Genomic DNA, 21,180 nt, shown 5'->3' with positions numbered 1-21,180 from the left:
AAACAATCTCTTTCAATAACTGGACCGGAAGATCCGTTGACCATTAAGTTGATTAATCCAGCCAAATGCTGATTTAAAAAAAAGAAGTGGCCAAAACTGGAAATGGACTCAAATAATCGCATTAAGTGCAAGAAACTAATCCACGCTGAACTTTAATGGGAGCACGCCGACGGGAATTTCATCAAGAGTTGCTTTTACAGGGTTGTTTTTTTGTTGTTGTTGTTTTGTCACATGTCGTTAAGGAATGGGGTGACACCAATTACACAATTTGACTTCATAACAGTGAAATAAGTAATCATTTTAATAATATAAAAAAATGCTAAGCTGGCAAAATTGCAAGAATAAAAAAAAATCCATTTTTTAAGACTTTTTTTCATCAAAACTTGGGAAATTTATGAAAAAAAAATCCAAGGAAAAAGCTGAACTTTTAAGAATATAAATTGACAATGTTGACAATACAAATCTGATTAAAGAAGAAAAAATGTAATGTTACAAGCATAGGAAGCAATAGCTGAAATATTAAGGCGCATGAAAAAAGCTGCCCGATTGCAAGAGAATAAAAAGTCAGTTAAGAAAACCAATATTTTAAATATTATATACATTTATAAAAACACGCATTTACAAGTAGAAACTATTATTTCTGAGAATAAAGACATTGTAAGTAAGTTGTTGCTTTGTACTGGCTACACTCACAACAAAATGTTGAATTTTATTTTATCAAGTGGTTGCACAAAATATCAACCACTTTGCAACATTGTGTGATGAACCAAACAAATACACACAGGTAGACCCAAAAGGGTGGCGCCATATGGGTGCCCCCCTCCCCCTAATGTGTACGAGATCCATACCCGTTTAATGCCTATAAGCTGATGCATTAGTAATTAAAAAGACCAAAAATCTACGTCCAGATGTACAGGTCCACAAAGGCTCACGTGTCAATTACATTATTGTTTTGGACGATGAGGCCGCCGGCGACGTTTTCTTCACATAATTACAAAGAAAGCACTCAAAGCGGGTGAGCGAGCGAGCGCGCGAGCGAATGATAAGCCTGATATTCTCTTTCAAATCCCACAAAACACATCACGGCGCACTAATCCTGGGAAAGTAATTCACTAATGTGAGCACAAAAGCTGCTGATTTTCTTTGTGCAACTTGATGGCCCGCAGGTATGCAAAGGCTGTAGAAGCATGACACTTTTTTTTTTTTTTGGTGACAGCCAGCAAAACAAGAGCGACTAAAGCGAGAAATGTCTTACTTAAGCTCTTGCTCATCTTTGTCCTCCTTGCTGGGGGTGAGCTTTAAACCTCCTTTTCTGGCACGTGGACATCCTGACAGGCTGCAAAAGAACAACAGCACATTTAAAGGGGACATATTACCAAAAAAAATGTTGGCTACTTTTCAATGACTCATATACAAACAGTTGGGTCTGAGGATTGCCTCTTCTATTTTTTTTTTTTTTTAATCCGCCTATTTTACAAGATTATTAAACTAACGTCTTGGCTCATAACATGATTAATGAGGATGAGTGAAGATCCAGAGCCCTTTTCAGACAACAGCCGGACAACATTGCCATGGAGCAACGCCTGCATCCCTCACAAGTGCGACGCCCCCTATCACTCCAAAGGTCAAAGGTAAGCAGAGCCGCACCGAGTTTTGTCAGATAAACAAGTGTTAGCTAACAGAGCTAGCTTATGCTAACTGGAACATAGTTGCTTGCTCAGTTGTACACCACTTCATTTTACAAGCAAAATGTAACATATGACAAAAGTAAAATCTAGGAGAAAACAATTTATATTAGCAATTTGAGATGAAATTGGTCAATTTATTAGTAATATGATACAGAAATTGTAATTATTAGTCCAAAATCCAAACAAATGAAAACGGTTGCATGCTAATGTCGACTTCTCGTAACATTCTGACCGTTTGGTCTCCCCCGAATAAATCAATTAAAAATCAGCAGAAAAAGTGAGATGCAAAAAGTACAGCGTGTTTGCGACACAGAGTGAGACTTTCACCATCTGCTCCCATGTCACGCATCCGACAAATGTGTTTCGCGGTTGCCGTGCGTGTTTCCGCAGCCCCTCGGCCATGGCTACCTTCTGTGCGACGCATAGTTCCCCGTCACGTGTCCGGATCCATCGCAACCAGGTGTTGGGCACCTGCGCAGCCGACACACACGCACACACACACGCACAACATTCTCATCATGCAAATAACCGCCGCTGCAAATGCCAAAAACTTGCTGCTAAGTACCATGGAAAAAAAAAAAAAAAGCATCCTAGAGAGAGGCAAGGGCGGAGCAGAACCAGCTTGTTCTGAGGTGTCAAGTCCTCCAATAACAACAACCACAACAATAACAATAACAACAATGGCCGCGTTTTAAATACGTACTTGAGTTCCTGAGAGTTGGCTGCCATCAGCGACTTGAGTGTCTTGTCAGCCAGGGGACATCCAGAAACGCTGCGGTGAGGATAAAGAGCTAACAGTCATCTCGGTGCACTCTTTGATCACACCGCTGCATTCAAGCATCTTAAACGCACATACGTGCTTTTATTTGTTTGCAAATATCCGTCAAGTTCTTGTAATCTGGGTTTTTATTTTCAATCCCTGGGGCAAAGTTGCCCAGAGTGTCTTTCAGGTTTGTTGTCAATTAGTTCCACTGGACTAAAAGTCAATTCATGGTAAGAAAGAAAAAAAAAGTGAAAGATATTGAAGTTGCAACACATAGTCATCATTTTGGAGAATGAGTTTTTTTTGGGGTGGGGTCACATCTTCTAGAAGGAAAGCATGTGCGATGTCTCATGCTAGGTGTTGGCCAATGCTAATGAGAGAGTGATTAATTACCTCCGATGCGATGCATAATTCCCCGTCACGTGGCCGCTGCCGTCACAGCCTGGGGTCGGACAGCTGCGGGAGGGCACACAACATTTCGTACACGCATTAGGAGGACGACTTCCTGACCACCCGGAGAAGCCTCTCTTTGGAGGAAGAGGAGGAGGAAGAGGAGGCAGGCTGGTGGAGTTGGGTTAGTACATTTAGTAAGAAAAGCCGCATGTTTGTTTTTAATGACGTCCGCTAGTGTCAGTGAGGGTCCAAACTAAAGGGTCCTACTAACGTGGCTCTGCAGAGCATGCACTCCATCTAGTAGAGGCACCAAAAAAAAACAACTCACTTTTCAAAGTGACACATTCCCTCTCAGGCCACATGAACCTGCGGACATACCAGTTACAACGTGATGCACACACATTTATTTGCTGCTCCAAAGTTTTGTGCTGATCTATTTTTTTTGCTAACTGCGTGTGTGCTGGGGAAAAAAAGGTCATTGAGACTAAAAGCTCACAGTGGCCTAAAACTTTTGCTCGGCACCATTTCATATGCGTCTGTCTGTCTGTCTTGTGCGCTTAAAGCTTTGGGAAGTCACCTATTTATTCCGAGCCACCATCTGTCAGATAAGCTCACGTTAGGCACGGCGGTTCTGTTGAGCAAAGTTGCTTTCTGACACCCCTGACGTACCTCAGAAGCTCTTTCTTAGACTCTCGTAGGAGCATCTTGGCCTTCAGCATGCCCGCCTCGCCTTGGTAGTGTTGCTCCTCCATGCTGACTTGATCCAATTCTTCCTGCTTTCACATAAAAAGACATGATATTGCTGAAAGTTACTAATTAATCAATCCCTGGCACAATAATACTCTTAAAAGACAAACCTCGGGGTTAGAGTGCAAGGCAGAGATTACGCTTTACGATATTTATACTCTAGCAAACCATACATCCATTTAGAGTTACACTTAATCCAGATGATATTTATCATGACGTATGGATTCCGCCCCCCCTCCCTTCACTCCAGACAGGAGTCACCAGATGTTGTATAGAAAGAAAGCAGGTCACATGTGCTGGATATCATCAACAAATGAGAGAAATTAAAAGAAAACAAAAGCCTTAAAGCCCAGATTAGAAAACATTCAGGCCAATGAGCATGCAAGTTCTTGTGAATGATGCCTTTGTTTAAAAAAAATGGAACTGATGACATGTGATATATTTTAATGGCAGGATTATTTTTCTTTTTTGATATTATAGGTCTGTTAATGGATTTAGAAGACAAAATAAGATTTAGATTATTGCTGAGCTACTTGCTAACCTGTTAAATATTTTAAGAATTCATGTAAAAAAAAAATGAAAAACATCATTAGGTACACCTGGATGATTGAGAAAAGAATTTTTTTTTCGATAATTAAATAATTTTTTTAAATAAAAAAAGAAGGATGAAATTTTAACTACAAACTCAAGTTGTAATTATCCATGAAAAAATTCATCATTTTAACGATCATCAAGTTGTAATTCTGTGACAGTAAATTTGTACTTTTAAGAAAATACCTTCACAATTTTATGATAATAAAATCGTAATTTTGTGATTTTTTTTTTTTAATTTTTTTTTTAACAAAGTCACTGCACCTTTTGTTGACAGGACGTTACCTCGTTGTCATGTAAAACATGCCCTTGGCTAAAGTTGAGAGGGACGGGGCCGTCCCAGGCGTCCCTGTCGCACAGCTGATGGTAGAAGGCGGGGCTTATCAGCACGCCGCCGCAGCCTTTGGCCCCTGCCCCCAGTGCCTGCTCCGCGTGCGCTTGCTCGTCCGAAGGCGCTTTGGGATGGACGCTCTCCTTACTTTTCTTCATGCTCAGGTCTAAGGTGCCGTTTTCATCGACCTCTATGTGCATGTCCTGCAGGAAGAGTGAAAAAAATCAAAACATCAGGTCAAGTGTGAGGCATACAACAATAATAACGTCTCATCTGCGTGTGTGTTACATGTAGTTTTTACATTGACAGCTGTGTCAATGTGTTTTCTAGGACACACAACCAAGATGGCAGCAGAAGGGGGAGGGGGAGGCTGTATGTGTGTATCGTGTCAGATTCTAGGTCATCATTATTAAAGCAAAAATTAAAAAGCGTTACAGTAAAAAAAGTTTTCCCCAGTGGACAGATGTGTTTTTTTTTTGTGTGCAACGAAACACGAGCACAGGAAAATCCTTTTCCCATGAAAAGCAACCAATTACCACAGAGAATAAAATTATAAAATTGCAAAAATGCAATTTAAGATGTAACTTCTAGGTCATCATCTTCCTATTTTTTTCCTATTTTCTTTATAAAATTAAAAAACTCAAGCAAGTACTGTTTGTGTTTTTATTTTTGAATAATTTTGAATCATTTCTTTGCACGGGTCGAATAGAATAATCCCAGCGTGTCCTGGATAATACGACATGAAAATTACATATCATTTTTTTTTAAGTACAGAAAGCGTGGGGCGCCATATTCGAGAGTGTACCGTACATATGCAGATATGTTGTTGCATATAGCCCTCTAAATATGGCAGCGCTTCTCGGCCAAACCTTCCAGACAGGAAAGCTGTTCTTTATTTTCTGCGCCCGCAGAGAAGACAACTAAGCTGCAAAATGGGAGCAGATGATCAACTTGCTAACACTGTTTAATTCATTGACATTGAGTGGTGGGAGGGGAGGGGAGGGGGTGAGGCACCTCGTCAGCTCAGTCGCGGGCCAGGGAGCTGAAGACGGTGTAGGTGTGCAACGGCAGCTTTGAATCATCATCGTACAGTATGAAAGGTGACGCCATTGGTGATGTTACGCAACCGCCTCGCGTACTTTTCCAAGTATGAAATGTCTTGACGACGAATTTGGGAGGAACATGTGCGGCTCAGACACATGGTGGAGCTAATTGTTTCAAAAGTTGCATTTCAGTCTCACTTTAATGTTTTAATATTCGGATATTAATCTTCAACACCAGGCCAACCGATGTCCAAATCACTTTTGTTAAAGATGAGAATTTTTATGTGTGTACATTTAAGCATGAGGCACCCTCCTTTTTGTTTTTTAATTTATTTGTCATTTTTTGCTACCTGAGCTCTCTCACACACAGAGTCTTTGCCAACATCTCTCTTTTGATGTCTTCCCTTTTTATACACAAATCAGAGTTGCTTTCGAATGAGCACATTAAACACCTTTTTTTTTTTCCCAAGTGGTCTGATTTGATTACCTTTGTAGAGGTTGCCAGGGGCCGTGCGGCCGCTGTCTCGCCGCCGTGTCGGTAGCGAGTGGAGAGGTTGAGGATGGCGGCCGTGGCGGCGCTTTGGGGGCCGCCGTCTTCTTGCTTCAAGTGACTCGGCGGTGGGCTGTGCTGACCGGAGGTAGGCAAGCGGCCACCTGGAGCCGCCAGGAAGCCAGGATGATACTGCTGGGGTGCTAAATTTTTTTTTTTAAATCGAGAAATAGATGACAAAAATGGATGGTGAATAATTCAGTCGCAGAGACAGCAGGTGTTCCAAGCAAATGTAGTAATAAGATGCTGGACGACAAACCATCAAAAAGGGCGCATGTGGCGCTATTAACGAGCATTAAGCGCATAGCGTGATGTTCAATTAAGATATTGGTTCAGCAATATCTTCATTAAAATGGTCGGTATCGAGGTAACCACAAAAATTACATTTGTCGTTCACCCATTCACAGAAGTTCTGAATATGGTTAAATCAAACAAAATATGTTTTTGCTCTTTTGAGTCAACGTACAGTCGGGATGGTGCGAGACTTCGACGTCGTTGCCGGCGGCGTTGAGCGGCTGCTTTCCGAAGACCTGTGCGTCGAAGCTGGCGTAGTCGAAGCGGATCCGACTGTACTTGTCCATGTCCTTGGCCAGGCTGCTCTGCAGGGCGGCCATCGGGTGAGCCAGGCGGTAGTTGAGCTGGCTCAGGTCAAATTTCTTGACCAGGCCCACCACCCTGCGAGCGGAGACAGAACGAAGGGCAGATGAGGCTCACGTAACGTTTAGCGTTGTTTTGGGAAGCGTTCTTTTTTTTTTTTTATAAACAGTCAAGGAATTAATGCTGTTGACGCAACAGTTATGAAATAAAATTAAAATGTTGTCATAAATAGGCCACATTTTCCTCATAAAATTTTAATAATCATTTTAATTTAATTGCTAATATTTCAAGCTTCCTCTCATTATAATGCAACTATTTTCACCGGACAAAATTATACAGCAGAAGTGACATCATAAAATTACATTTAAATGTTTATTTTTATCTTCAGTCTCGTAACTATATTCTCCTTAATAATACAAATGCATCTTTGTGATATTTTGATATTTTTCCTTTAAAAATTGTGACTTTATTCTCAAAGTTTTGTGACTGTTCACACATTTTTTTTTCCTCATCCTTCTATTTCATGCAAACATTGTGACCTTGTTCTCTTGAATTAAATAAAGGCTTATCGCAATATATCCTCCTAAAATGCTGCCATTATTCCTCTGAATATCGCAACTTTATTCTTGCACTATTGCAATCTTGATAGTTGAACTAGCTCAGTTGAAAGTTTCTGGAGCAGACCCACGACCCCAGGTGCGACAAGAAAATTCCAAACGGCTGGGGCTCAGAAAAAACAGTAAAAGCAAGCTATTTTTTTTTTGTTGGTGTTGTACACATAGTCTGGGATTTGATGGCGTGGATGCGGCGGCCAGGTTGCCAGACTAATTAATATAGCGGGAGTGGGCATCCTGCCCGTGATAAATCCAGCGGGAACAAAGAGTTCTGCTCTTTTATCATTCCTAATCGAGTGGATGGAGCTTGCGACAGACTGCATGTTCTGTAGGGATCGCTCAATAAAACACAACAAGAGTGTTTATCACTTTTGTGCACAGCTTAACTTGCACGAGAACCCCCAACCCCCACTACGTATCTTCTCCCCCTCCTTAAATGTCGGCTGGCACGGCGCGTACCTCGGCGAGTGATCGGGCGTTTGTCTGCTTTTCAGGCTTTCGTCCTGAGGTTTGGAGATTTTCACCGCAGCGGCGATGGGGCAGCCCGACAGACTGGGAAGATAATCAAATAGTGTAAGCCAATCGCCGACAATCTAATGACTCTCCAAAATGGAAGATGATTATTCTTGATCATTCTTATTTACCTCCGGTGGGTGCTACGGTTGCTGTTGACATGGCCTCTTCCCGTGCAACCAGGAGTGGGACACTTGAGGACGTTCTCGTGCATGGCCAAGACTACATGAGAACCAGAGAGAGGAATGTCAACGGTATCTCTTTTTCGGAAACCGTACTTGCTAACGTAAAGTGGAGATCAAAAATGGAGCCTGTGAGGTCTTTGTGATGATCTCATGGAGCTCATTGTTCAGTGCATGAGAATGCTCTCGATTGGGCTGAGGCACCCATTTTACCTTTGAACAATCTCACAGCATAAAAAAAAAATTGGAATAATGATAATCATCTCAATTGAGGTCATCCAACTAATGTAAACTGAATAGATTGCTCTGGATGTTGCTAGAATCTAACCAGGATGACTCAAGAACCATATTTGGCAAGTTAAAAATGAGTTTCAAGAGTTTCTTCCAGTTAATTCATGAATAAAAAATGATGATTAATATGTAAATTTTTACAACATAATCATCCTTAGTCGGTTAGAAGTCTGTTTTGTGCTTTTTTTAAAAACTAATTAAACAGTGATATAATTAAATAAGATTGGCAAATGGAAATAAAACAATTCTAGGGTCGACAATGTTGAATTTGCAAGCGTCACACTAAATGTTTATAAGATGAATATAAACAGCAGTGAACATTCCCTGTTGATTTATGGAAGCGCTCGGCAGCATGCGAGAGAGAGCGACAAAGTGGCCGCAACGTAAATAGCTTAGTGCAAAGAAAAGACGACGGCTGATTATATTCTTCAAAAGAAAAGCGTCGTTACGGGCTGCCGTACAATCCTTAGAAACTTCTTTTCTCTCGCCCGCCGCGTCCTCCAATTAGTTGCCTGGACTTGTCTTATTTATTTTGTTCAATAGCATACTAGCTACAGCCTTTGATTTGCAAACACTGCCTACACGAGAAAGCAAGAAAAGTTAATTACTTTTCCTGTTGCTTTTGTAACATGACGCTTTAATGTCCAATGTTTGTGGAGTTTTGTCGGAATGTCTTAACAATCGCCAGTGTGTGTGTGTGTGTGTGTGTGTGTGTGTGTGGCGAGAAATACAAAATGTAAAGAGACTTCAATGCACATTACAGAGAAGACAGACAAATCCTTTAAGTTATTCGTTAAAGTCACACGTTTGAACAAAATTCAATTTTTTTCGCTCTACAAAAATAAAATAAACACTTTGTGACTAAATAATGAAATGAAAACTACATGGACTCAATCAAAATAAATAAATGAAAACTACATGGACTAAATCAAAAAAACCTTCATAAGACGCCCAAAGTGTGCTACTGCATCTGTGGTGGTGTCAATCAAAAAAATGACTGTACCTAATGAAGTTTGCAATACTCACTCTCTGGAGGAACTCGCACTTTATGAGGACACCCGGACAAACTCCTGTGATGAGGGTACAGTCCGGTCACATGACCTGTACCATCGCAGCCCGGCGTGGGACACTTGATGTCCCTCTTGTCCGTCCGCGGAGAGTCTGGGGAAACGTTTGTTGATTGAATACAAAGAAGTTCTGCTACGCCAACTTGCGATAGGTACAATAAAAAAATTATAGTACGGGCATATTGAACTCGTATTATTCGCGAGCCAAGAGATTGAAATATCATGCAAAGCAGGACACTTTTTTTTTTAATATATATATAAAAAGCATCTATTAATCTGTCATTTTAGTTAAGGCTGTAGTTGAACACACTTCTTAATGCCCGACCATGGAAAGATTACATGGAGGATTACACATTTAGCCACGGTCATTTGAAGAATCCCGGGGAAACATGAGAGGTACTTTAGCAGGATTTAAGACTTATGGTCATGGTTAAATATCCACTTGATTCCTATCAAAATCCAATATTGGGAGTAGTCGCTATTCAGTTGTATTATTATCATAAATCTGTTTTATGTATTACTTGACTTGTTGCCAAAATATTTAAGAGGATTTCAAGCTCGGCTTCCTCTCCATTTCTTTTTATAATTCTCTTTGCTGCTTTATGAGCGCACAATGGATGACCATTTCTTTTCTGTGGGGCTGGACAACCTGGTTTTTGATATAAAAATATAAAACATTGTGAAGACGGTGGAGCGATTTCTGGCAACAAATGAAAGTTAAATCAAATAGTCAAGAGTACTGTCGCACCTGTCAAATTGGTGACAGAAATCAGACCTGATTTTAGACCAGCTAAAAGCAGGTCTAAGTTGTGGCGCAAGTGGTTGATTGTGATTTTGGTGGGTTTGACAGACACTGAGATTTGCACAGAAATAGGAACAACAGTTTTACCTTTGCCTGAATGGTAGCTGAGCCTGTTGTCCATTTCCATCATGCGATGATGTCGCCTCTCACTGGTCATCTGCTCCATGAGGAAGCGATCCATCTCGCGGTAGGCGTGATGCAGGACTTGCCTCTGCTCTGTCTGCAAGGCGATGGCCTGCTCCAACAGACTGAAATTGACTCTGCTGCGGCTCACTTCCAGGCCTCGCTGGTGGAGGTGGTCCAGCGCCCAGCCCTCCAACCTCGGAGGCCTCTCCACCTCCGAGTCACTGTCCCCCTCCTCCTCTACCTCCTCCGCCCTGTATCTCTGGAAAAGGCCTCTACTCAGATCCAGGAGAGCATCTTCCTTCAGAGGTGAAGGGTCGTCGCAGCTTCTGGAGGGACTCAAGGCGTTTGTTTTGGCAGAGAAGGCCCAGCGGAGTTCCCTCGGGCTCCGCGGGGACGATGACCCGCTTAGCCGGTCCTGATTTTGGTCGTCCTGTGCGTCTTCGTCGTCATCGTCGTACATTTCTGCCGTGGTGCCCTTGTATTGCGGCGAACCCTCGCGCGTCACCTCCGACCAGCACAGCGAATCGTTGGAGCGGCCATTTCTATCAGGCACGCCATTGATTGGACTCAAGTTTCCATCTGAAATAACACACAAACTTTCACTATATAAGTCATGTTGTTTATATTTAATATATATATACTATATATATATCCACAAAATATTTTTAGCTATGCCACACTTAAGACAACCGCGTCATGAGGGAACAAACACGCTCAACCGTGGGATAATAATTTGGATGTAATCTTCCAAAATCCTTTTAAGGTTTTAGAACTTGTGTCACTTTCCTACAAATAATACAGTGAGAAAAACATGTTATTGCAAAGAACACATGTAATAGCGTAAGGTTGTGGGATTCTCAAGTAATTACTTACCACTAAGGATATTTTAGATTTACGTTTGAAATATTTTTTCCTCGAGGGCTGAACATGAAAGGCCAAATTGAGGAACTAAATTTGTTTTTGCTTACGTCCTCTTTTTGTCTGAAGATTGAAGATTATGGGGGATTTACAGAACATTTGTTGTTTTTTAGAATAATTATTAGTTATGTGTGTTTTTAAGTTGATGCCAAGCAGCAACATGTTGTCATCTGCTCAAACACTGATGTCAAAACCTAAAATCCGTTTTTTGGGGATGAAAAGAAAGAAAGTGAAGATTCCTGAAAACAAAAATGGAATCGGATTATTGTTTTTGTTTTTCTTAACAGAACGAGATGCTGCAAAATGTTGACTTTACTGATACATGTTATACTCCTTTTATTTATTTTTTTTAAACTTCATGAGTTCAAGGCTCACCCGAACCACAAACGGTCAATATATAAAATGGCCATCAGCGGATTTGTTTTGTCTACTTATTAGAGACCCATATTTTATTTGACGGATTTTAAAAGCTTTTTTTTTTTTTTTTTGGCCTGGATTAATTTTACATTTAGACCCATTTAACAAGTTTGCTAATTCCTGTGTCTCTCATCATCATCTTCAACCCTCATTATCATGGTCATCATCCATCTATGATTCCTGTGATCTGATTCATCCATCGAATCCTACTTTTTGCCTTGCTCTCGTTCTGTCTGGCCACTTAAGAGGATAGAAAGTTAAAAAAAAAAGCCCAAAGAGCCTTAACAGAGCATAAGTTTGAAGCGTTTGAGAGGATCAAGAGAGATTTGAAGGAATCAATCCAGCTGATAGCCTTCCATTGTTAATCACTGAGTACCGCTTGGGAGACACGGCCGGTGTTGATAAGTGGTTGTTTTGCGTGCCTTTGAGAGGATGACGGTAACCCTCTTTGGCAGACTTTAACATACGCTGACCGGGTATCACCGTGCCAATGAACTGACTAGAAGCGGACAATGTGCACGGGGTTGGCCGCGATTGCGTCACCAAGTCATAAAATAGTACCATTTATTGTACTTGAACCTTTTGGTTTGATGGCTGAAGGCTTAAGCTTAACGTTTTTGGTTTGATGGCTTGATGGCTTAAGCTTACGTGAAAATAAATACAAATAAAATAATAAAATGTTTTAAAAAATTAAGCCTAGCAACTGAACTGACCAAAATGAATTTAAATTTGTTTTTTAATTTTTCAATTGTAACTTTTTTTATTTTACAAATTGCACTCTACTACATTGTGATGTTTTTTTTCCTATGCATTCTTTTAAAAAGACTGAGAAAACGGTTTACTCAAGATAATTATATTCTGAAGATGATTTTATAAGTACTGAATGTTGTAAAGACAAACTAATCTGTGTAAAAAAACAAAGCCAGTAACATGTATTTACATTCATGCAGCAGGCGAGCAGCATTTTGTTTTGCATCCAGCTGGACACACGCGTGCACACAAAATGAAAAAGCAGAGAGAGAGAGAGAGAAAAAAAAAAAACTTGGATCCTGGCGATGGTTTGTGTGTTGGAACAGGTGAAGAGTTGTCACTCCAGAATAGCCATTAGCAGCTCTCTGCAGCAGGCCTGGACTCGGCCGCAGCCAAACACAGCGCGGCTCCACCAAAACAACAGCCCGATTTTGACGCTTTCCAACGCGGCGATCGAGAAAAATGCAGAAAAATCGGCAATAAAATTTTTATCAAACCGCTCAATACTAGACAGTTGGGTTGGGTGTAATTAAAAAAAAAAAAATTCTGAGAATGTAACAACAAAAACACGATTCATCCCCCAGAAAAATCACTTCAATCATTCTAATGTAATGTGACCCCAGCATGGAAACAAATCAAATCCATTTCCAGTCAACTCCTCTCGCGGTCCATTTAAACGACACACGCGCGCGCATGTGTACACTAATGAGTCGTCGACATTATGCCTAATTATGTATTAGACTGTGTTGGAGGGCTTAACAAAAGCTTTTGAAAAGGGACAATTATGTTTGTTGCTTGGTTACGTCGTTAAAAATATACCAAATCAGTGCAGATTATAGTGGGCTAGTATGCACGTGTTCACCAAAATGGACAAAATTCAAGTCATTAAGAGGACGCGGAAATTAAAAAAAAAGAACATTCTGATGAAAGACAAAATCAAAACATACAAAGTGTTGCTGGTGAAGAGTTTTTCCTGCCAGTTCTGCGACGGCTAATTTGTTTTCCGCTACTTGAACTGGAATTGAATTGAAAAAAAGGACGGAGGGATTCTCATTTGAATCCGAGTGAACTGGCGCGGGCGCTCATTCACCGTCTCATTCTATGGATTCAATGGCTTTGGACCGGCCCATTCAAGGACAGACGAGGGGGTCGGGGAAACGAGCTGGCCTCGAGCGAAGAGGGCGGCGCCAAGTCGGAAGCATCGTGGCCGATCAGCTGTCAAAAAACTTTTATTTATTCGTCGAGACGCAACTAATGTGGCCAGTGTGCTGTACACAATGAGCGCGGCGCGGCGGCTGCTGTTGATGCCGCTGCTGGTTGGCTGGCTCGGCTGGCGCGAGGGGAGGGCAGGGGAGGGGAGGCAAATATGAATGCAACAGATGGGATTTTAAAATTCAGCGTGGACTGTTCATCAAAACAGACAAAACAACAGGACATCTGTTTACCTGCTGGAGTGTCGGCGCTCCTCGCCGCTTCTTTGTCCCGCTGCGGCGCCCTGTCCTCGCTCTCTTCGGCGCAGGCCTCGCTGGGGCTGTAGTGGCGTGGCTTCATCAGAAGGGACTTCCTCTTGTTGACGGGCGCGCCCTGAACCCCGTCCTGGGCGCTCCGCTTACAAACCGATGACCCGTACGGGCTGCACGCAACCAGCCGTTAATATTGATTGTCAAGGCTGGCACAGGGTGTCAAAACATTACCTGTTCGTCTCAACGATAAAATCTTCATTGGTCAGATCTGAAAAATAAAAATTAAATTGGAATGATTTCAATCGCATAATCATAAGTCAAGCTAGCCGGCATGCCAGCGTGCTTACTTCAAAATAAAAGCTTAAAAGCTGTCTTGGGGGCAGCATGGGAAGAAAGATGCGGACATTAGAAGCTTTTCATTCAGTCCCACGTGTCTTCTCTCTTCTGACAGCGCCGACAAACACCAGCTCAAATTGTTCAATCGATTTCAAGCATCAACGAGAATAATAATAATAATACAAATAATTTCCCTTTCACGCGTTTCACCAACTTACAGTCGGCCTCCACAATGGCCCTGAGCACTTGCGTCATGACATTTCCAGTTTCGAGGTTTTCAATCACACGTCTCACATACAACACGTGCACACTCCTTAACTAATTGGAGTTGCGCTTCCAATTGATTGACGTTATTCCCGCCTGAGTAATCAAGCGGCAGCGGCGGCGCTGCACTTTAGGCCAACAAGATGGCACAGAAAATCTACTCTTAATAAAGTTGGACTGTTGAGCCTATAGCCCCAAATTATTGTGACAAGTGCACTGTGTGTGTGCAGCTCACCTGTGCCGCATGTTTTTACGATCTGCTCCTCGCCTTCAGAATCCATCTGGAAAATAAAAAGTCCAAAAATGATTCAGACCACGGCTGACGCTCTTAGTAAGAGTCATGATAAAATCGTGAATATATATATATAAAAAAAAAAGTCGACACACCCATGGTAAATAAGTCAAAATAAATATAAAAATATAAACATTTAATTAATAATATTTTTAGAAAAATTATAATTCGTCGGGTAAAAAGTAATTTAGTTTTTGGACTAATGTGTTTAAGAAAATAAAGTCACTTTTTTCAAGATAAAAATAATTTCATTGCTGCCTTTCTCTTGATATACCCGACTTTTTTGCTCCAAATTGAACTTTTGTCTCCAAAACGTACAACTTCATTCCACTTTAATACCGTCGTGCAAATTTTCAAACAACACAACCACAGATGCACTTTCATTCAACATTTACACCTGGTAAGAATCATAAAACCAAAGTAGAGTGTCACATGAGGGCCAAAATGTCAGAAAGCTGACCCAGTAATGTTGCCTGAAGCTAAAATGTAATTCAACTCCCAAAAAAAAAAAAGTAAAAGTTGATGAAAGGTGGCGAAAATTGGATTACCCAAAATAATGACAAAATGCAGACAGCGCCTCCACTTGGGCCGTGCGTGTGCGTTTGGACCAAAATAGTGTCAAAAACCCATCCATGTTGCTGGTGGCTCCCAAATAAAAGCTATTAAAGATAATTATTGCAGGCTGATGGCGGCGTATAGTGGTCACCAGCCAGCGAAATGTGTGAGTCACAGGATGCGCTGTTACTTTTTTTTTCCCTGGTAATGGCAAACATGACTCCTCTCTCTCGTTTGCTGTTGTGATTGAAGGCACTGACCTGTCATACATTTATAATAGGGGAGCAGGTGTGGCAGTGATGGACCTTAATTTCCTTTAATAAACCTTTTTATGTGGTGCACTCTTAATGCCACGCCGGGCCCTCGGAGGTCCTGCTCGTAATAGCTTCATTACTTTTGATTACTGCCGCCTATTGAGACAAACAACTCCCAAACACTATACATTAGCTGCTGTGAAAAAAAAAAAGAAAAAAAAAAAAGAATGTACCTCGTTAGTTTGGAACAATTTTTGCACTCACACACGCGCATATTTACTTCACATGCGCACACACAAATTTGGTCATGAAGTGAAAATGGCTTCGAATGTAAGCGTCCGTCGACGACAAAGATGATGTTGCCAGTGTAGCTAAATTTTGTTTGCTTTGTTGTGTATTTTAGAAAATTCTTTTTTTTTTACAAAAGTGTTCATATATATGAATTATGTGTGTATTATGGGGTTTTTTGGTCAGGCTAAAATTGATATATGTATATATGTATATATATTTTTTAGTTCAATGCATATTTTCAGCCATGAAATACATTTTTAAATTGTCATTATATAATAAAAAATAATTTGTCCTCTGAGTATCTTACAGCATCTTACAAATGTATCTGTAAACTCTTTTTCAAAGTATTGCACACTATATAAATATCACATTATCTTAACGATCACACATGCTCCATAAAAATGGTAACATAAAAGATACATAACAGGCTCTTCTGAATGAATTACAATTTTTTTTTTTTTTTGTAGCATTTCTTTTCACGTATAAAATGGTCACCATATTAGATGACTAAATTTGTCAAGAGTTGGGAATATTCTGATTAAATTATTTCTTGTTTGTTTTATATCAAATATAATGGTGACAATGTTAAATGACAAGTTGACATTTCTGTGTGTTTTATGAAAATGATTTTGTCCTCCGAATCAGCTTTGGAACAAACTATAAATGAAGACATACACAAAATAATAATACACCTCAAGATGTTTAAAAACAAATGTGAGATTAAGACAACACAACAACGTGGCTCAATGAAGTCTCAATAAAATCAACCGTTGAGAAAATCTACAAAGCATTTCTCATTTGTATCTTCTTTTACCTTTGATTGTTGCTTGGCGGACGCTGAGTTTGCAAAGATGCCAGCTTCACACTGTCCGGCCTTATCGACGACCCTCGTCTCGTCTCTCAGGAGCTCAGCGTGTGCTTCATTCCCTGCACGACAAACATGTCAACATCATAAACATGCAAGTCCAACCGTGCAACTTTATAACGTTATTATTCTTATTTTTAGATTTGAATCTATACTTTGGTTGTATACAGTAAGGTGGGCGGAGGAATCAATGGGGTGCACGTGTACAGGAACACGATGCAAATTGATTATACTCGAGAGGGGATCAAATTGCTCGCTTCTAATTAATACAAAACATCCAAGAGGGAAAACATGCGGGGAGCACAATGCGTATATTCAGTCCTGCTCACTTCACAGATCTTATTATGGAATTATTTATTTATGTTAGCTTTGGGTGGAGGGGGGGAAAAACATCTTAATTATAGTGCACAGAGGGGAAAAATTTAGAGGGGAAAAAAGGGAGGGATGCAGGGAAGGAGGGAGGGAGGGGTATTATTTGCAGTGGCTTCATTAGCATATGAAAAAAGACTCATGACTATTTGAGTTGGTTCATCATCTGCTGAATCATATTTGCGCACCCCTCCCTCCCCTCTCCTGTATGGAGACAAATGACGCTCCTCCGAGGACACTTTGGGGGCCCCTCCCTCGGCGAGGGGGTCTCGCCGACCGATCGTCTCCGTGTTAATCTGGTTCCTCGCTGTCCTTGTGGGACCCCCACCGCAAGCCCACGCCCTCCCCTGCCTTAACCCCATCTGCTAGCATTCCCAGCACAGAGGGGCGACCGGGCCGCGCCTGGGGAGGTGGGTCGGGGTGGGCGGGGAGTCCAGCGGTCATGAATAACCATGACCTCGCACCATTATCGCCGCATCGGAGATGCTGGGAGAAAAAGTGAAACGGCAACGAGCGGCGATTGTGCTGTTTGATGCCGCTGTTTCCTATTATTATCATTATTATTATTACTATTATTATCACTGGAGTGTGCAGCTGGCGCCGATATCCACCGTTGACCTTGAGTTCGGCGGCCCGCGTATCCGAGCTCTCGCGGCGTAATTAACGCGCTCGCTATTGTGATGGAGTACAGCCGCGACTCCAAAATGTTTTTATTTTTTTTTTCTTTCAGGCAAAGAGAACAGCGACAGCGCCATTGGTTGTTTGCATTCAAATGCGATTAGACGAGAGTAAGATTTCCAAATGTCAGCGCGGCGACCGTCCGTGATGAGATTTTAATACAATTGCCGTGTGGAAACAGTGCTCAGGAGCCTCCTTCTCTTAACCTCTCTTCAGCGGTATCATGGTGAATTATAGGCAGGCGACGGATGGGTGCTCTGTGCAAGGTCACTGTCTGCTATACGGCCCCTCAACACCCCCCCCCCCCCCTCCCTACTTGTTTTTGTTTCCCCTTGGAGAAACGTAGCGAGCGTGAGGGGTTAAAAAACGGGGGGAATGGATTTAATTATGGAATGAATGGAATTATAATGCGCCCGCAGCAAGTTTTCCTCCTTATTTATTAAAGCAGCTGATGGGCCAGGTTTGATGAGCCACTTCTGGCATAATTGAGTCATCACACAAAGAGGCTTCCTCGCATTCAGAGTGGTTTTATCAGCGGCAAACAGACCTGATTACTGGCAATTACACTCTGATCTAGGGGAGGAAGGAGCAGAGGGAGGGGAAAAAAGAAGAAGGGCGCAAATGTGTAGAGGGTAACTTGTGTGTGTTTATAGTTTACCCCGGGAATAATTTTCACATTAATTTTACATGCTAAGTGTTTCTGTTTATGTGTATTAAAGGGCGAGAGATAGTTGCTTTTACTTTCATATTTCCTTGTAATGAATGTTTGGCGACACGGGTGGCCTTGATCTCATTTGGCCCCCCAACGTCGCAGGAGTTTCAATTTGGATATGTAGCATTATCGTCTTTTTGGACGATTCATGTATCCGATTCCAGCATTTTTTTTACCCTCTCGACAAAGTCAAAGAAATATTTTGCTTAGTGTTTGCCCAGTGCTGTTTGGTGTTTTCCTAACTGACCTGCAAGGAAAACAGTGCTGACAATCGGAACAATCGGGTACATAAATCGAGTACACGCAAACTGATAATCAGCTCAAATTGAATTATAATTTGGCCTCCTTTTATTCAACTGATTGTTGGATGTGTCTAAATAAATATCTGGATCAATTATGCTGTGGTGCGACTCATTATTATTGTTAGCCATGTATTAATATACACGCTAAAGAAAATAGTAAAGCATGACACATGATGTCAAATTATAGTTGTACTTTTTTTTCCCCAGCAAACATATTTTAGCGATTTACAAAAAGATGAATTCAATCATTCAAGAAGACACTATAATCGAAAGAGTCTACATTGAAGCGCTTCTGCGCTGGTTCTCAAGTAATGACAGATGGTCGCATATATTTGTTAAGCGCCGTATACGATTTCAAAGACAGATGGTCTTTGATATCAATTAGACATTAAAGGAAATCGTTTTCTAATCTAAAATGATGACATTTAATGCGATTCATTACAATTCTCAAGCCGTTGCATCGGTAGTGATTACATTGACGCATTGATGGGCTTTGTTTTGTTCCGTAACTCTAAAAACAACGCGGCTGTCTATATTTAACACTTTCCGCACGATATGATGATCTATGAAAGCCAAATCTAAAGTTTGTGTGACGGCAGCAAAAAAAGGTCAGCGGGCTGCAAAGTGATCTCACGCACTTTTTTTTTTTCTAACCGGAGGCCAAATTGGATTGAATGAACAAGTGATTGCTTTCGCCATTTTTCATTGACATGCAAATGGTTCGGTGGAGAGCAAATGAAGCTCGGCAGCGAGATTTAAATCAACTTCTGTTCACAGGGTATAAACAAGTTGTGTTTTTTTTTTTTTTTTTTTGGAGCGAGAGATCTACTCTGTTTGTCCTCATTCACATCCATCTTAACGATGCGTCTTGTTATGAAACCCTTAACTGAATATTACATCACAATATTTTACAATCTTTTTTTTTTAAATAAAAAAACAGTTTTGGACCACAACCAACCAATTGATCTTTCAAATCTTTGACTTGAAGGATTAGCTGTCATTTTTGTTTAAGGCTAATTTGCGTAAATCAGCAGACTGGTCCAACAGAGTAGCCTCTTAGCTCTCACCCAAGTGTTTGTGCCTTCTGCCAAAAAGGACTTTCATATCGTTTTTTTACCATCTTATCCCCACTCCGAGACAGACCAACTTCAATAAGAGGCCGGCGCTCCCAGAATTCTTAGCAGACAATCAGGAGGCCGGCTGACTTCAATGAATTGTTATGATGGCATAACTACAGGGGAAACTTGTTATTGGAGCCAGTTAGCAAGCGGCCCAATGAAAGAGTCAGATGGTGACACCTTTGCCGTGGTGATTTTGGGCAATCTTGTCATGGCGTTCCAAAGTCAGTCCCTCTAAATTGAGTTCATCTGGAGCCGGACCACACGGGCGGCGCCGAGTCCAGAACCTTTCTTCTGACATCAGAGAGAGACAATGTTTTGACCACATTTACGGCTGCTTTTAGTTCTCCTGTCATATGAAGATCTGCTATTTTATTTGCTCATTTCAATCCAATTAATGGCCAGTCTAATAAAATTAGTTTCTTCTCAGTGCATCAATAGCAGAGTGGATAGTGGCACCTTCTGCCAAGGCACTCTCAGGCTAGCTTGCAATCTTTGAATGGTGTTGTGAACATGCTTCGCCTAATTTGGGGACAGGTGCTCGGGGAAAAAGAAGTTCCAGGCCTCCGGTGTAACAATGAGCTGAGTAATCCTGCCCAAGAAAGCTTTTTTTTTTTTTTTTTTTAAGCATGAATGCCACCAGGTGGTCCCCAATTGGGAGCCGTTCCGCTTAATCCTTCCCCCCACACAAAAGGCAGGTCTCCCGTGCAAAAAGAAGAAAAGTTGACGTTGGACACGCTGCCTGCGAGAGGAGTCAGTGATTTCTAATCAGATTGCACTGAAGTGAACAGCTCGCATGGCAGCTGTAGTTTTCCCAGGGTTAATTACCTTTCACTGCGCTCTCTAAATGAGTCAGCTGTTCCTGTCATTAAACTCTCTCTCTCTCTCTCTCACTCTCTTTTTTGCTCTCTCTCCCTCTCTCACAGCACTACAGTTGATGTATGTTTACGCCCTGAAAACTGACAATACCCCCAATCAGAGCCCCGCCCACTGACCTTTTACTCGATTAAGATTGGAACCATTGACCCACTTTACAAACACACTTAATCCTCAAATAGCACTTTAGGGCTTTTGCTTTATGTCTGCAAAAGTACATGAAAATTAGGTGGACCCCTTGTTAGAGGAAAAACGGGAAACACATACACACTTTAGGATTTGACTATGACACAGTTGAAAGTTATATAGCACATCGAGCATTTCAAAGTTTAATACAACCCACCGGTTTATGTCTTTGTTTTTTTTTTGTTTTTTGGTCAAACACTTGACATAAAACATGTTGGTCCTAACATTGCAGGAAA

General features: G+C 41.3%; 1 protein-coding gene across 10 annotated transcripts in view; it reads right to left on the bottom strand.

Moving 5' to 3' along the window:
- The window catches only part of st18 (ST18 C2H2C-type zinc finger transcription factor), a 39,621-nt gene that overhangs the window by 3,411 nt on the left and 15,030 nt on the right, over positions 1 to 21,180 (bottom strand). For 7 of the 10 annotated variants that reach the window (XM_049748067.2, XM_049748069.2, XM_049748066.2 and 4 more), the window contains 16 exons: positions 16,653 to 16,765; positions 14,682 to 14,727; positions 14,078 to 14,114; positions 13,829 to 14,016; positions 10,260 to 10,877; positions 9,330 to 9,464; positions 7,962 to 8,052; positions 7,777 to 7,869; positions 6,573 to 6,781; positions 6,044 to 6,249; positions 4,468 to 4,716; positions 3,514 to 3,620; positions 2,845 to 2,907; positions 2,392 to 2,460; positions 2,097 to 2,159; positions 1,256 to 1,336 (listed from right to left, as the gene is read on the bottom strand). In XM_049748067.2, the coding sequence (XP_049604024.1) occupies positions 1,256 to 1,336; positions 2,097 to 2,159; positions 2,392 to 2,460; positions 2,845 to 2,907; positions 3,514 to 3,620; positions 4,468 to 4,716; positions 6,044 to 6,249; positions 6,573 to 6,781; positions 7,777 to 7,869; positions 7,962 to 8,052; positions 9,330 to 9,464; positions 10,260 to 10,877; positions 13,829 to 14,016; positions 14,078 to 14,114; positions 14,682 to 14,727; positions 16,653 to 16,765 (2,368 nt within the window). The remainder of the gene's footprint in view (positions 1 to 1,255; positions 1,337 to 2,096; positions 2,160 to 2,391; positions 2,461 to 2,844; positions 2,908 to 3,513; positions 3,621 to 4,467; positions 4,717 to 6,043; positions 6,250 to 6,572; positions 6,782 to 7,776; positions 7,870 to 7,961; positions 8,053 to 9,329; positions 9,465 to 10,259; positions 10,878 to 13,828; positions 14,017 to 14,077; positions 14,115 to 14,681; positions 14,728 to 16,652; positions 16,766 to 21,180) is intronic. The other 3 variants (XM_049748068.2, XM_049748072.2, XM_049748074.2) reach the window with 2 other exon arrangements.

Source organism: Syngnathus scovelli, chromosome 17 (genome assembly GCF_024217435.2).
Source record: "Syngnathus scovelli strain Florida chromosome 17, RoL_Ssco_1.2, whole genome shotgun sequence".
Lineage (NCBI taxonomy): Eukaryota > Metazoa > Chordata > Actinopteri > Syngnathiformes > Syngnathidae > Syngnathus > Syngnathus scovelli.
The sequence above is the reverse complement of the archived record's forward strand: the minus strand, read 5'-3'. Positions and strand labels throughout refer to the sequence as shown.